Source organism: Aquarana catesbeiana, linkage group LG04 (genome assembly GCF_042186555.1).
Source record: "Aquarana catesbeiana isolate 2022-GZ linkage group LG04, ASM4218655v1, whole genome shotgun sequence".
NCBI lineage: Eukaryota > Metazoa > Chordata > Amphibia > Anura > Ranidae > Aquarana > Aquarana catesbeiana.
Window position 1 is genome coordinate 216,138,609 of NC_133327.1, and position 15,826 is coordinate 216,154,434.

The 15,826-nt window shown below is 44.6% G+C and overlaps 1 protein-coding gene across 1 annotated transcript in view; it reads right to left on the reverse strand.

Annotated features, from left to right (window-relative positions):
• The window catches only part of SERPINI2 (serpin family I member 2), a 57,778-nt gene extending 45,641 nt beyond the window's left edge, over window positions 1-12,137 (reverse strand). The window contains exon 1 of the mRNA XM_073629091.1: window positions 11,846-12,137. Coding sequence (XP_073485192.1) covers window positions 11,846-12,107 — 262 coding nt within the window. The 5' untranslated portion in view covers window positions 12,108-12,137. The remainder of the gene's footprint in view (window positions 1-11,845) is intronic.
• Between the last annotated feature and the right edge of the window lie 3,689 nt (window positions 12,138-15,826).

The following is a 15,826-nucleotide window of genomic DNA, read 5'->3' on the forward strand; positions in this document are numbered from 1 at the left end:
TTTTCGCTATCTTCACACTACAGTGCCTCCCCGCCAATCAGGAGGCAGGTAGGTGAAACCTGTTTCCCAATTGGCCAAAGCACCAGGCAACCTATTGGATGCCTAGTGACGCTTTGGCAAGCAGAGGAAGCATGAGAGGAGCAGGCACCTCCGCCGCTGCTGCTGCCCAAGTGTGGAGGAGAGAAGGAGAGTGCACGGAGACACAAAGGATGCGAATCTTCAGGTAAGTGCCAGACCTCCCCCGGGGGTGTCTAGAGCTGCGAGCCCAAGGGGGGGTGCAAGTGCCAGCAGATGCAAGCCCAGAGTGGGGGTGTGTGTGTTTATTGGCAGGGTAAGTGGCTACATTTGATGGGCACAAGTGGCTGCATTTGATGGGCACAAGTGGCTGCATTTGATGGGCACATGTGGCTGTATTTGTTGGGCACAAGTGGCTGCAAATGATGTGAACAAGTGGCTGCATTTGATGGGCACAAGTGGCTGCATTTGATGGGCACAAGTGGCTGCATTTGATGGACACAAGTGGCTGCATTTGATGGACACAAGTGGCTGCATATGATGGGAACAAGTGGCTGCATTTGATGGGCACAAGTGGCTGCATTTGATGGGCACAAGTGGCTGCATTTGATGGGCACAAGTGGCTGTATTTGATGGGCACAAGTGGCTGCATTTGGCGGGCACAAGTGTCTGAATATGATGGGCACAAGTGGCTGCATTTGATGGGCACAAGTGGCTGCATTTGATTGGCACAAGTGGCTGCATTTGATGGGCACAAGTGGTCGTATTTGACGGGCACAAGTGGCTGCATTTGGCGGGCACAAGTGTCTGAATATGATGGGCACAAGTGGCTGCATTTGTCCCTCAGTCAGCTCTCTGTAGCTTCAGCATTCAGGTTGCTCACCTGAGGCCTCACGAACAACAAGCACATGGCAGCCAGCCCTCCAGGCTGGACTTTCCCTATGCAGGCAAAGACCCAGAATATCTGTGTCTCAGAGTATTTATACAGACTCCCAGCACCCCTCAGGCCACCCTCCCTGGGATTGACCAGGGCTATATAAATATTCATGCTGCTATTTGCATTGCTCCACACGTATGTTCCAGAAGATTTTACTGCTTTCTGGAAAACAGAGGAAATAATCAAACCAGCAGCAGCTGAAGCACTGAGCAGACCTAACTAATCACATGCAGCTATGTTGATTACAGTAATCATAACTAAATTTACCTAACACAGCAATTACAGCTACACTGGTTACAGTGAGACAAGATAAATTTACCTAGCAACAAAAACACAGCTCTCCTGAACACAACGAGCCAGCACTAAATCTACCTAATCCTAACACCTATCAAGAAGGGTGCTACACAATTCAACCACGGGTTGAAGAAAAGAAAATAGTTTGAATCCCTCACGCTGTGTTATTGTATTCTGACAGTAGGAGGCTTCCCAGCCATCAGAATACAATGACCACAGCTGGCAGCTATAGCCAGTGATCACGCGGAAAAAAAATGACAGGCTGGTTGTATTGAACTCAATCAATGGGTCAACTTCAGTACAACCAGCCAACCCATAGATGGGTCAAAATTCTTCTAGTTCCTGCTGAACTGGCTGAATTGTGATCCGTCTATGGTGGCCATATTCTGTGTATTTATATACTTATTCTATGGGCAATTATATGATAAAAGGCTTGGATTACATGTGTGGCTGACTGAGGGCCCCTGACTGCCAAGCTGAAAGTTACCAGCAGCCATGTTAGGACACACTGCTGCAATCGTGCGGTGCAGCAAAATGTATTCAAGAGTTCACATTTAGCAGGCAGTGCCATTCTAAACTGGTAATACATTTGTGAAATTCCTTAGCATTGAAGAGAAAAGACTAACTGAATTTTCAGGAAGTCACCTCTGTAATTCAAAAGTAGGGATGAGCTTCGAGTTCGAGTCGAACTCATGTTCGACTCGAACATTGGCTGTTCGCAAGTTCACCGAACAGCGAACAATTTGGGGTGTTCACGGCAAATTCGAATGCCGCAGAACACCCTTTAAAAGTCTATGGGAGAAATCAAAAGTGCTAATTTTAAAGGCTAATATGCAAGTTATTGTCATAAAAAGTGTTTGGGGACCTGGGTCCTGCCCCAGGGGACATGGATCAATGCAAAAAAAAAGTTTTAAAAACGGCCGTTTTTTCAGGAGCAGTGATTTTAATAATGCTTAAAGTCAATCAATAAAAGTGTAATATCCCTTTAAATTTCGTACCTGGGGGGTGTCTATAGTGTGTCTGTAAAGGGGCGCATGTTTCCTGTGTTTAGAACAGTCTGACAGCAAAATGACATTTTGAAGGAAAAAACTCATTTAAAACTACCCGCGGCTATTGCATTGCCGACAATACACATAGAAGTTCATTGATAAAAACGGCATGGGAATTCCCCAAAGGGGAACCCCGAACCAAAATTAAAAAAAAAAAATGACGTGGGAGTCCCTCTAAATTCCATACCAGGCCCTTCAGGTCTGGTATGGATATTAAGGGGAACCCCGGCCAAAATAAAAAAAAAAAAAATGACGTGGGGTTCCCCCTAAATTCCATACCAGACCCTTCAGGTCTGGTATGGATTTTAAGGGGAACCCCGCGCCAAAAAAAAAAAAAAAAAACGGCGTGGGGTCCCCCCAAAAATCCATACCAGACCCTTATCCGAGCACGCAACCTGGCAGGCCGCAGGAAAAGAGGGGGGGACGAGAGTGCGGCCCCCCTCCCTCCTGAACCGTACCAGGCCACATGCCCTCAACATTGGGAGGGTGCTTTGGGTTAGCCCCCCAAAACACCTTGTCCCCATGTTGATGAGGACAAGGGCCTCATCCCCACAACCCTGGCCGGTGGTTGTGGGGGTCTGCGGGCGGGGGGCTTATCGGAATCTGGAAGCCCCCTTTAACAAGGTGACCCCCAGATCCCGGCCCCCCCCCTGTGTGAAATGGTAAGGGGGTACATAAGTACCCCTACCATTTCACGAAAAAAGTGTCAAAAATGTTAAAAATGACAAGAGACAGTTTTTGACAATTCCTTTATTTAAATGCTTCTTCTTTCTTCTATCTTCCTACATCTTCTGGTTCTTCTGGCTCTTCTGGTTCTTCCTCCGGCGTTCTCGTCCAGCATCTCCTCCGCGGCGTCTTCTATCTTCTTCTCCTCGGGCCGCTCCGCACCCATGGCATAGGGGGGAGGCTCCCGCTCTTCTCTTCTTCTTTTCTTCTCTTCTGTTCTTCTTCATTTTCTTCTCCGGGCCGCTCCGCAATCCATGCTGGCATGGAGGGAGGCTCCCGCTGTGTGACGGCGCTCCTCGTCTGACAGTTCTTAAATAACGGGGGCGGGGCCACCCGGTGACCCCGCCTCCCTCTGACGCACGGTGACTTGACGGGACTTCCCTGTGGCATTCCCCGTGACGTCACAGGGAAGTCCCGTCAAGTCACCGTGCGTCAGAGGGGGGCGGGGTTCACCGGGTGGCCCCGCCCACCCGGTTATTTAAGAACTGTCAGACGAGGAGCGCCGTCACACAGCGGGAGCCTCCCTCCATGCCAGCATGGATTGCGGAGCGGCCCAGAGAAGAAAATGAAGAAGAACAGAAGAGAAGAAAAGAAGAAGAGAAGAGCGGGAGCCTCCCCCCTATGCCATGGGTGCGGAGCGGCCCGAGGAGAAGAAGATAGAAGACGCCGCGGAGGAGATGCTGGACGAGAACGCCGGAGGAAGAACCAGAAGAGCCAGAAGAACCAGAAGATAGAAGAAAGAAGAAGCATTTAAATAAAGGAATTGTCAAAAACTGTCTCTTGTCATTTTTAACATTTTTGACACTTTTTTCGTGAAATGGTAGGGGTACTTATGTACCCCCTTACCATTTCACACAGGGGGGGGGGCCGGGATCTGGGGGTCACCTTGTTAAAGGGGGCTTCCAGATTCCGATAAGCCCCCCGCCCGCAGACCCCCACAACCACCGGCCAGGGTTGTGGGGATGAGGCCCTTGTCCTCATCAACATGGGGACAAGGTGTTTTGGGGGGCTACCCCAAAGCACCCTCCCAATGTTGAGGGCATGTGGCCTGGTACGGTTCAGGAGGGAGGGGGGGCCGCACTCTCGTCCCCCCCCTCTTTTCCTGCGGCCTGCCAGGTTGCGTGCTCGGATAAGGGTCTGGTATGGATTTTTGGGGGGACCCCACGCCGTTTTTTTTTTTTTTTTTGGCGCGGGGTTCCCCTTAAAATCCATACCAGACCTGAAGGGTCTGGTATGGAATTTAGGGGGAACCCCACGTCATTTTTTTTTTTTTATTTTGGCCGGGGTTCCCCTTAATATCCATACCAGACCTGAAGGGCCTGGTATGGAATTTAGGAGGACTTCCACGTCATATTTTTTTTTTAATTTTGGTTCGGGGTTCCCCTTTGGGGAATTCCCATGCCGTTTTTATCAATGAACTTCTATGTGTATTGTCGGCAATGCAATAGCCGCGGGTAGTTTTAAATGAGTTTTTTCCTTCAAAATGTCATTTTGCTGTCAGACTGTTCTAAACTCAGGAAACATGCGCCCCTTTACAGGCATACTATAGACACCCCCCAGGTACGAAATTTAAAGGGATATTACACTTTTATTGTTTGACTTTAAGCATTATTAAAATCACTGCTCCTGAAAAAACCGCCCTTTTTAAAAATTTTTTTTGCATTGATCCATGTCCCCTGGGGCAGGACCCAGGCCCCCAAACACTTTTTATGACAATAACTTGCATATAAGCCTTTAAAATTAGCACTTTTGATTATTCATGTTCGTGTCCCATAGACTTTAACGGTGTTCGCATGTTCGAACGAACCTTTTTCCTGTTCGCATGTTCTGGTGCGAACCGAACAGGGGGGTGTTCGGCTCATCCCTATTCAAAAGATAACAGCATTTGTTCTGCCAAAGAAGGAGGTGTTACAGTAGGGATTGCATCCATCTCTCTCTCTCTCTCTCTCTCTCTCTCTCTCTCTCTCTCTCTCTCTCTCTCTCTCTCTCTCTCTCTCTCTCTCTCTCTCTCTCTCTCTCTCTCTCTCTCTCTCTCAAGGACATATGCAATATGCATCAAAACGAAATTAGACAGGTGCATAAATTTGGGCACCCCAACAGAAAAATCACAGCAATATTTAGTAGAGCCTCCTTTAGCAGAAATAACAGCCTCTAGACGCTTCTTATAGCCTGTAATGAGTGTCTGTCTGGATGAATGTATTTTGGACCATTCCTCCTTACAAAACATCTCCAGTTCAGTTAGGTTTGATGGTTGCCAAGCATGGACAGCCCACTTCAAATGATCCCACAGATGTTCAATGATATTCAGGTCTGGGGACTAGGATGGCCATTCCAGAACATTGTACTTGTTCCTCTGCATAAATGACCGAGTAGATTTTGAGCAGTGTTTTGGGTTGTTGTCTTGTTGAAATATCCAGCCCCAGCATAACTTCAACTTTGTGACTGATTCCTCACGTTATTCTCAAGAATCTGCTGATATTGAGTGGAATCCATGCGACCCTCAACTTTAACCAGATTCCCAGTACTGGCACTGGCCACACAGCCCCACAGCATGATGGAACCTCCACCAAATTTTACTGTGGGTAGCAAGTGTTTTTCTTGGAATGCTGTGTTCTTTTGCCGCCATGCATAACGCCCCTTATTATGACCAAATAACAATCTTTGTTTCATCAGTCCACAGCACCTTATTTCAAAATGAAACTGGCTTGTCCAAATGTGCGTTTACATACCTCAAGCAACTCCGTTTGTGGCGTGTGTTCAGAAAAGACTTCTTTTGCATCACTTTCCCATACACCTTCTCCCTGTGCAAAGTGCGCTGAATTGTTGAAGGATGCACAGTGACACCATCTGCAGCAAGTTGATGTTGTAGGTCTTTGAAGGTGGTCCGTGGGCTGTTTTTGATTGTTCTCACCATCCTTCGCCTTTGCCTCTCCAATATTTTATGTGGCCTGCCACTTCTGGCCTTAACAAAAACTGTGCCTGTGGTCTTCCATTTCCTCACTATGTTCCTCACAGTGGACACTGACAGCTTATATCTCTGTGATAACTTTTTGTAGCCATCCCCTAAACCATAATGTAGAACAATCTTTGTTTTCAGGTCATTTGAGAGTTGTTTTGAGGCCCCCATGTTGCCACTCTTCAGAGGAGAGTCAAAGAGAACAACTTGCAATTGGCCACCTTTTCTCATGATTGCACCTGTCTATGAAGTTCAAAGCTTAATGAGCTCACCAAACCAATTGTATGTTCCAATTAATCAGTGCTATGCAGTTACAGGTATTCAAATCAACAAAATGACAAAGGTGCCCAAATTTATGCACCTGTCTAATTTCGTTTTGATGCATATTGTGCATTTTCTGTTAATCCAATAAACCTCATTTCACTACTGAAATATTACTGTGTCCTTCAGTTATTTGATAGATAAAAATGAAATTGCTGATCCAAACACCCAAATATTTATAAATGACAATCATGGAAATTGTCAGAGGTTCCTAAACTTTTGCATACAACTGTATACTTACCTAGGTGGATGCAGTGTCAGGCCGATGCTGCAACTGTCCCACCTCGTCTCTGCACTGAGAACTAATCCACCGAACACCGCCGATGGCTCTGTTCTCACAGAGCCCCCATAGAGGAGAGCTGCTGACTGTCAGCCTCATCAGTGGCCATCGGTGCAGCCTCATCAGTCCAGCCCTATCAGTGCAGCATATCAGTGCAGCCTCATCAGTGCAGCTTATCAGTGCTGCCTCATCAATGGCCATCAGTGCCGCCTCATCAGTGCAGCCTCATCAATGCCAATCAGTGCAGCCTCACAAGTGCCCATAAGTGCAGCCTATCAGTGCCCATCAGTGTAGCCCCATCAGTGCCCATAAGTGTAGCCCCATCAGTGCAGCATATCAGTGCCCAAAAGTGCAGCCTATCAGTGCCCATCAGTGCAGCCTCATCATTGCCATGAGTGCAGCTTTATCAGTGCCCATGCGTGCAGTTTATCAGTGTCCATAATTGCAGCCTCATCAGTGCCCATCAGTGCAGCAGCATCAGTGCCCATCAGTGCAGCAGCATCAGTGCCCATAAGTACAACTTCATCAGTGCCCATAAGTGCAGCTTATTGGTGCCCATAAGTGCAGCATCATCAGTGCCCATCAATGCAGCAGAGATCACAGGGAGGAATAAGGAGGATTGCCAGATGGCGCACACAGAGCGGGGATCTTCTGCTGTAACACAGCTTGGAGCTGAAACACCGGCCGCTGTCAAACAAAGTCCCACCTCCTGGACCGGCATTGAACCAGTCTGCTGTTTATCATAGGAGCCAGTCCGGGAGGCAGGACTTTGTTTGACAATGGCCGATGTTTGTGTGTTTGTGTGTGACTGTGTGTGATCCAGCCAGCAATCCTCCCGATTCCTCCCTGTGATCCCTGCTGCATTGATAAGCATTGATGGGAATGGATGAGGCTGCACTCATGGGCACTGATAAGCTGCACTGATGGGCACTGATGAGGTCCGGCTCTCTGTGTGCTCTGGCCAGCAATCCTCTCAAATTTTCTGTGATCCCCATGCAGTTATTTTTGGGCAGCAGTGACAGATGGCTGGCCGGCTGGCTGGTGGCGGGTGGGGGGGAGGGAATATGGCTTTGGGAGGGGGAGCTAGTGCTGGCAGGGAGCAGAGGAAGAGGGAGGAGGACATCACCTCCAATGGGTAGTACAGAACGGGGGTCTGTCAGTCCCATCCTCCCACTACAGTAAGCAGGAATGGAAGTACATCCCTGCTTGCTGTGAATAGAGCTACAAATGGGAAGTGCCAAGACCGCTGGGGAAATAGGAGGCTGTGGATATAGGAGGAATAGCAGCCACTGGTCTTAGAAACAGGAAGTCGCTGGGCAGTAGTGGTTTTATTTGAAAGTTATCAGGCTTTTACAGAGCTATTACAGAGCAACTACTGAGCTAAGAACAAAATGGATGGCATCAGCAACAAGGACATGTAAAATAGCTTTTGCCCGGAGTTCTCCTTTAAGCCAAACATATGACAACATTTATTAATAGGCCATATTAGGCACAGGGGCTCCAAGCATGGCCAGTCAATCTATGGCTCATGATAGGTCCCTCAAATCATTCAAAAGTGTATTGATTTTGTGATTTAATGACAAAATTAAATAGTGTGACCTATCAATGAATAGATTGACCTATTCAGGCAATCTGTCACATCTGTAGAAGAATTTGCTATTCTCTCTAATACATTTCCTAGACAAAGGTTGTAAGGCTGTCAGGAGACTATGAATATATGTATGCCATCTAAAACACTGAGAGACCAACATCTCTATGTGGCCTTTTCAGGTTCACTGGTGGTCATATTATTACCAGTATTTGTACAGAGCTTTTCTCTTTTAATTATTTTACAAAATGTAGTAAATGCGAGAAGTTACTGTAATGGTATGCTTAACGAATCCCACAGGCTTGAATAAACAGGTAAACCTGATGTCTTCCTTTATTATGTCTGGGGATGAAGCTTTACAGGCAGAAGTGGGGAAAGCATCCCACAGAGGAGCTGCATGTAAGATGGCAGGTGCAACATGTAAAAAGAAGAAAAGAAAACGGTCAAGAATTTCAAATATGCTATAATATGTCCTTCTGATTAAAATATTAAAAATGAATGCATGGAGGGACTTTTTATTATAGAAGTAGTTCCATATCTTTAAAAGCTTACTATTGACTCATCTCTGCAACAAAATATTTCAAAGGTAATGAATGAATCAGCACTCAAGAAGTCTAACAAAACTGTATGACTTGTTCACACAACTGTTGATGTTTTCCTCTTTTAAAATGACTCTTTTATCTACTGCCAAGGTCTTCTATTGACCCTATTCACAGTGTTGCCAAGCAGTGCAGAAACCCCTTGACAGAAGTGGTCTGCACACCCCCTCTATACACAGCAGTGAAAAGCATCATCAGTTAAACATGAGCTACTTTACCTGTTGTTATCAATGCAGTAATGTGCATTAGGCTTTAATCTTATAAAAAAAAATACCAGTATCATTGCAAGTGCAAGGAAAACAGGAGTATAGGTGCTACATCCATCCCACATAAAAGCTCCGCCTGGTGCTCAGACCTTGAGGCTGCTGACACCTCCAATGTACAAGGGAACGGGATGGTCGGAACTCATGATGACATCCAAAATAGTATTTCTTTATTAAGTAAACATGTACAATGCTGTAAAACATCCTATGCGTTTCGGACGTTAGTCCTTAGCCATGACTAAGGACTAACATCTGAATTGCGGAGGCAGTTTTACAGCTCTGTACATGTTTACTTGATTCAAGAAATACTATTTTGAATGTCATCCTGAGTTCCGACCATCCCTTTCCTTACTTTGCAAGTGTCCTTTAAGAAATAGGATCCACCTAGCTTGGGATTGGTTGTTAGCTTATCAATTAGGGGAGCAGTTTAGCAGGGGTATAAATAATGGGGTGGAGTCAGAGGGAGTAGATGAAGATGGTGGTGTAGTGACAGTTGTCAACGTGCTGGGGAGAAGGAGAGATATTTGTTTCCCTGTCTTGGGGAACACAAAGCTATGCCGTGTTTCCCCCAGGAGGAAGAGTTACACTCCTTCTTGGAGATTATACTGATTTAAGGGGATCTCCAACTAGAGAGAAGACTGAACGTGATATTACATTAAAGTCAATTCACAAAAATAAAAGTAATTATCCTGTGGTCTAGTTACTCAATAATTACCAAATGTACAAAACTAGAACTGAAACATTTAGAAGCAGTATTACCACTGCTGTCAAATGTAACAAATCAGGCTCAGGGCTGTTGGTTGTCAGGAAGTCAGACCCTTCAGGTCTAGTACAGATTTTAAGGGAGGAACACCACAAAAAAAAAACAAAAAAAAAACAAAAAAAAAAAAAACAAATGCACAAAACTTGTAAAATGCTTTAAATGCTTGCCGACCATATAATCTAGATATACGGTGGTTAGGACGTGATCTGGCACTTCCAGGTAGGGGTGCACGTGCGCCACCGGTGGCTCAGCTCTACTGTGATTTTACACAGCAGATGTCGGTCAGTGGGTGCAGGCCAATAGCTGGCATCCCCTGATTGTCCGAGACACACACAGGACAGAGCTCTGCCTATGTAAACAAAGCAGAGTCCTTGTCCTGTCAGAGGAAAGTACGGTAATAGATTTTGTTTCCCTGCAAAGCAGGGTATAAAATCAATTACTTGCAATTACTTCCCCTAGTAAAAGCACTACGTACAGTACACATAAACACTGGCTAGGCACACATTTAACCCTTTGATCACCCTAGATGTTTAACTCCTTCCCAGTCAGTGTCATTAGTACAGTGTCAGTGCATATTTGTAGCACTGAGTGATCACTGTATTAGTAGAACAAAATATTACAGCGCACACATGCCCCCCAAATCTTTGTTTATCACTGTATTAGTTTCACTGGTCCCCAAAAAGTGTCAGTGTCAGAATGTCCACCACAATATCGCAGTCCCGCTATAAGTCGCTGATCATCACCATTACTAGTAAAAAATAAATAAATAAAAATATCCCATAGTTTGTAGACGCTATAACCAACCAAAAATATGTAGCAGAATACATATTGGCCCAAATTTATGAAGAAATTAGATTTCTTCTTATTTTTTTATTGGATATGTTTTATAGCAGAAAGTAAAAAATATTGTTTTTTGTTTTTTTTCAAAATTGTCAGAGTTTTTTTGTTTATAATGCAAAAAATAAAAAACGTGTCATACCACCAAAGGACAGCTCTATTTGTAGGGGAAAAATGAACATAAATTTTATTTGGGTACAGCGTCGCACAACTGTGCAATTGTCAGAGTAACGCAGTGCTGTGTTGCAAAAAACTGCCTGGTCATGAATGGGTGTAAATTTTCCGGAGGTCAAGTGGTTAAAGACACCCCAAAAAAGCTTCAATTCACCAGGAACACACTCTGCTCAGGTGCGACTGCATTCTTAACTTTACTTAGTACCCAGTACCCTGAAATGTACCTTTTGCCTGAAATTTCCTCTGAAAATTAGCAGGACACTTCCTGCTATGCGAGTGTGCCTAGGCACTTCTGTGCTTATAGCCTCTTAGCTGTATATCTGCAAAGTGAGATCTAAGGCCTTGATGACTCTGACTGCCAGTGTCAGGAGATTTAGAGTGAGATGTGGTGATGTCCCTTGTGTGCTGCTCACTGTTGTCCTTGCTGGAGGCTCTGGTATGAATGAGGAAGCAAAACCCTGCCTCCATCAAGATGGCTGCCACAGAGACATAGAGCAAGGCATGGTAAGTAGGTAACAGGGAAAAGATTAGCTACATGGAGACTAGTACTTTGCCCTCCTGGTTTTTTTTTGTTTTTTTTGTGTGTTTTTTTCCAATTCTGTTCTTCTTTAATTTCAATCAGCTATACCTAGGTTGGGTTGTACTATGTCCTGTAGCAATGTTTCAAATTTGTAAAAAAAATACATTATTTGTTTCAATGCAGGAAGTCAGCCAGTAATCAGAGACAGACAAGACTGTAAATAGATAGTACTGTCAGTCCCACAAAGACCATTACTAAATCCAATTTTTGAATGTATTCACCTATGATTGATATCCTGTCCAAAGATGATTGCAAAACAAATAGGTTGCAGTTACAAGCCCATCTTTTTCATCTCTCTTGAGCTCTGTGCTCACAAATAGCCCACCAATACGTGAATAATCCTGACTTTAGAGAGGGCTGACCCTATTTTCTGCCAGTATAAAGAAGCATTGATTAGCGTTCTTGTATCCAACAAACAGCATGCAGAAAGTATGGATGTGGGATTAATAAAATGTAGACTCACTTTCTTGATTTCCCTGCAGTTTTAGAACTTCCTTTATTTGTTCAGATGTTGCTCCTCTCGCTCCCAGTTTTATCATTCCTAGAATCAAAGTAGCACCAAGTGGGGAAAAAATAATGTTCTCTTCGGTGTCAACTGAACGTATTGCCTGGTGCAGATCCACAGCAAACTCAGTAATAGTGTCTCCCCAGAGCCTTGGAGCTGCGCTGGTTACACTAACTCCAGCCAGAGTCACAGCAAACAGGAGTATAAGGGGTCTCTTCATTGTAATCCAATTTATTATTACTCTTCTGGGGTCTGAAAATAAAAGTGCACAGTTAAAAAAAAAAGCAAAGGTAGCTCAGGATTGTCAGTTTACTTTTCTGTCACTAAACACTTGCCAAGTTTAAAGTAGATGTAAACTCTAACGGAATGATATTAGGTCTGGTAAAGCACCGTGGATCATAAACAATTGCATTTTTTTGCAAATAAAATCATTGATTTTACAATTTTTCATCTTTTGTTGCATCTTACTGCTAGTCTCCTGCAGTCTGTTTTCTGCCACCACTTGTCTACATATATGCATGCCATAAGTAGCTGCATGAATTTTCTCAAGCTGGTTTCCTGATGGTGACAACAGTTCACGATACCTGCCTTGTGTTTAAACAGCCACTTAGAGTCTCCATTAGAAACCTGAATAATAGGGTGGCAACGTAGGGGATCAACTAGTAGACAGGGATAAAACATTGTTACCCTAAGTATTAATTAATAACATTTTAATATATTTTATTAAAAGTTGCAGATTTAAAAATATTGAAAATGACTTTTTTAAATTGCATTAGCATTTTATGTCTTATGTGAAATATGGGTGATTGGGCTTACATTTACTTTAAAAAAGAGAACTTTACCCTCCTCACCTTGCTAGTTATCTGTTATAAATGCTTGTCTTCTGGTACCAGGAATAATTTTTATTGAGATGCAGACAATGACATGCAATATTAGCTTAGAGATTACAGTAATAGTTGCCTTGTAGAACACTGAAATGCCTACAGAATTATAAAGACAGGTTGGATACCAAATACTTAGATGCTCAATAAGCAATTGTATTGTCATAAAGCATAAACAAGAATAAAATGTTGGATCTACATACAAAATACAAAAACATACCCATAAGCACAAATGGCTTTTCCTTAAATACATGTCACAGGTCTAAAGCTGGATACACAGTATATAATTTTCTGTAGATTTTTACCTTCAGATTTACCAAAACCATAGAATATGAGGTCAAAGCTTAAGAGTTTCAATTTGTATGCAATCAGGCAGGCCCTTGCACTACATGGTTTTGGTAAATCTAAAGGAAATCAGACAACAAAAGTTGTATAGTGTGTATGGGGTCTGAGTCTTCATTTGAAGTGGTTGTATACCCTTTTTTATTTTTGTATTTTTACCTACAGGTAAGCCTATAATAAAGCTTACCTGTAGCTAAAATGAATATCTCCTAAACTTGTGCAGTTGCGCATGCGCTGTGAAGGTCAGGCAGACGTTCTCGGACCTTGCTGGAAAGAAGTCTCCCACACTATTAAGCCTCGTACACACGATCGGATTTTCCGCAGACAAAGCGTCGGACTTTTTCAGTCAGAAGGGCGTGTGTCTGGATTTTGTCTTGCATACAAACGGTACGCAATTGTCGGCCAACAAACACGAACGTAGCGACGTACTAGACGTACTACGAGCCGATAAAAAGGAAGTTCAAATCTCCTTCTGCTAATTTCACGTTAGTAGAAGTTTGGTGAGTGTTGATTTGCGCTTTTCATTTCGTGCTTTTCATTTCGTGCTTTTCAGTTCACGCTTTTCATTTTGCGCTTCAGTTCATTTCTGAATGGCCGTTCGTCAACCAGACATGTTGCAGAATCGGAGGAGATAAGGTGTTATTTATTATTGGCCTTGGAGTTATTGCTTTGACCAAAGTCCAGTCCAGTCCAGGAACAGGAGGAGGAGGATTTCCTGGACCAAAAATTGGTTGCTTTATTAACTGTGGCCTAATATGTCATATCCCTTTGCTGCGGGAGCTCCAGGAGAACAATCCGGATGATTTTCGGACCCCTGCTTTCACCAACTCTTGGCATTGTTGACCCCCTATATTAAGAAGCAGGACACATGCATGAGGCTTTTATTTTATTTTTTGGTTGAATAATGATTTGAGTTGGTATATTTTCTATATTTTTGAATGCATAGAATGCACTTTTTGGTTAAGTTCTATTGGTAGATAGCATATTTAATTTTATTTGTTCTCTTTTTTTAATGCAAAATAAAAAAAATGTGTAGAATAATACTTGGCTATGTGTTTTATTTCAAATGACAGTTTGGGAGAAGGTAGTTACATGAAAAATAAATACAATGTAAAATTAACAAGGGACACCAACATAGTTGTATCTTTGATCTTAAAAACTACAGGATGGGGGCGTGGCCTGACGCATGGAGGAGTAAGTCGCTCTCCTTAGGAGCTCCCGCACACGCCGGCACAAACGAGGCTCTTAGCGCTTCCCAGCACCGCCATCCAGGTCTGTTATGGGGAGGAAGGGTGGGGGAGACAGGCACCGAACCCCCGATCCACATCCCGAAGGGGACATAGACCGGTTCTTTACACACTTGGGCCATAACCGCTCCGGCCCCCCCTCGTCCAAGATGGCGCCCGCCCGGACCTCAGGCTCACATGCTGCCTCACAAGGAGCTGCTTCACAGCGCTCCACACCACACATGAAAACCAGGCAAAGGGCTCGATCTCCCCCTGATTCTGAAGCTGGATCCACCCGCTCAGCCTGCCATTCCCCTGAATCCCACAGATCTTACACAGGATGGGACATGGAAGCATATATCAAAGCACTCCCCACCAGACATGATTTTGAGGCCTATGTGCAACGCTTAGAGCGCTCATATAAACAAGAGATGTCTGAGCTCCGCAGAGACATTACTCACAGAATTGAGGAGGTAGAACACACCATGGAGGAAACCGCATCCACTCTACAAACGCATGACATTATTTTACATGAGCATACCCTGCAGATACAGCAACTGATGTACCATCAAGATGACCAAGAGAACAGAGCCAGACGCAACAACATCCGCATACGCGGTCTGCCTGAATCGGTTGAAACCAAGGACCTTGCGCCGGCTGTCACTGCCATCTTTAATGACCTTCTTCAGAAGGATAAAGATGACCCGCTGGAGCTAGACAGGGTCCACAGAGCCCTAGGCCCCAAAAATCCAAACCTGGAACACCCCAGAGATGTGATCTGCAGAGTACACTTCTATGCAGTTAAAGACGCCATCATGCAAGCTGCACGTGCTCAAGCTGCCATCTACTTTAACGAAACCCCAGTGTCTCTCCTCCCTGATATTTCTAAATTGACCCTGGACATGCGACGAGCCCTGAAGCCTCTCACCGGGGCCCTTCAAGCCAAGCAGATTAAATATCGCTGGGGTTTCCCCTTCAACCTGTCTGCATCCCATGAAGGAAAATCTGCGACTTTCCGCACATTAGGTGATCTACCTAAGTTTCTTGGAACTTTCGAACTGCCACAGATTTCCATCCCAGATTGGCCTCTTCATGCCGCCACTCCAGGTTTCAAAGCCGCGCCAGGTTGGCAGAAACGATCGAAGAAGAGCAAACGACCCAAGCCTGACTTCTCTTCGGCGACCGAAGGATGAACTCTCTCCTTGACCATTCCATTTTTTCTTTACCATTTCTCCCACAGGTTCCTAATCGGTGGCGGCGTCCCCGGTTACATTTTCATTGGGACATTTAAATAGCTAACACAATATGTTTACCTTCCTCACTACAGGACTAATATTACAGATTATGTTCCCTGTTATCTTTGACGTGCGGTGTTCCGTTTCAAGGACACTGCCCTTCAAACCTCATGTATTGTCCCATCCTCTCTCATCCCTCTCCCCCAACCCCCCCCCTCCCTCCCCTTCATCCCTTGTTGCTGGAGTAAAAGCCCT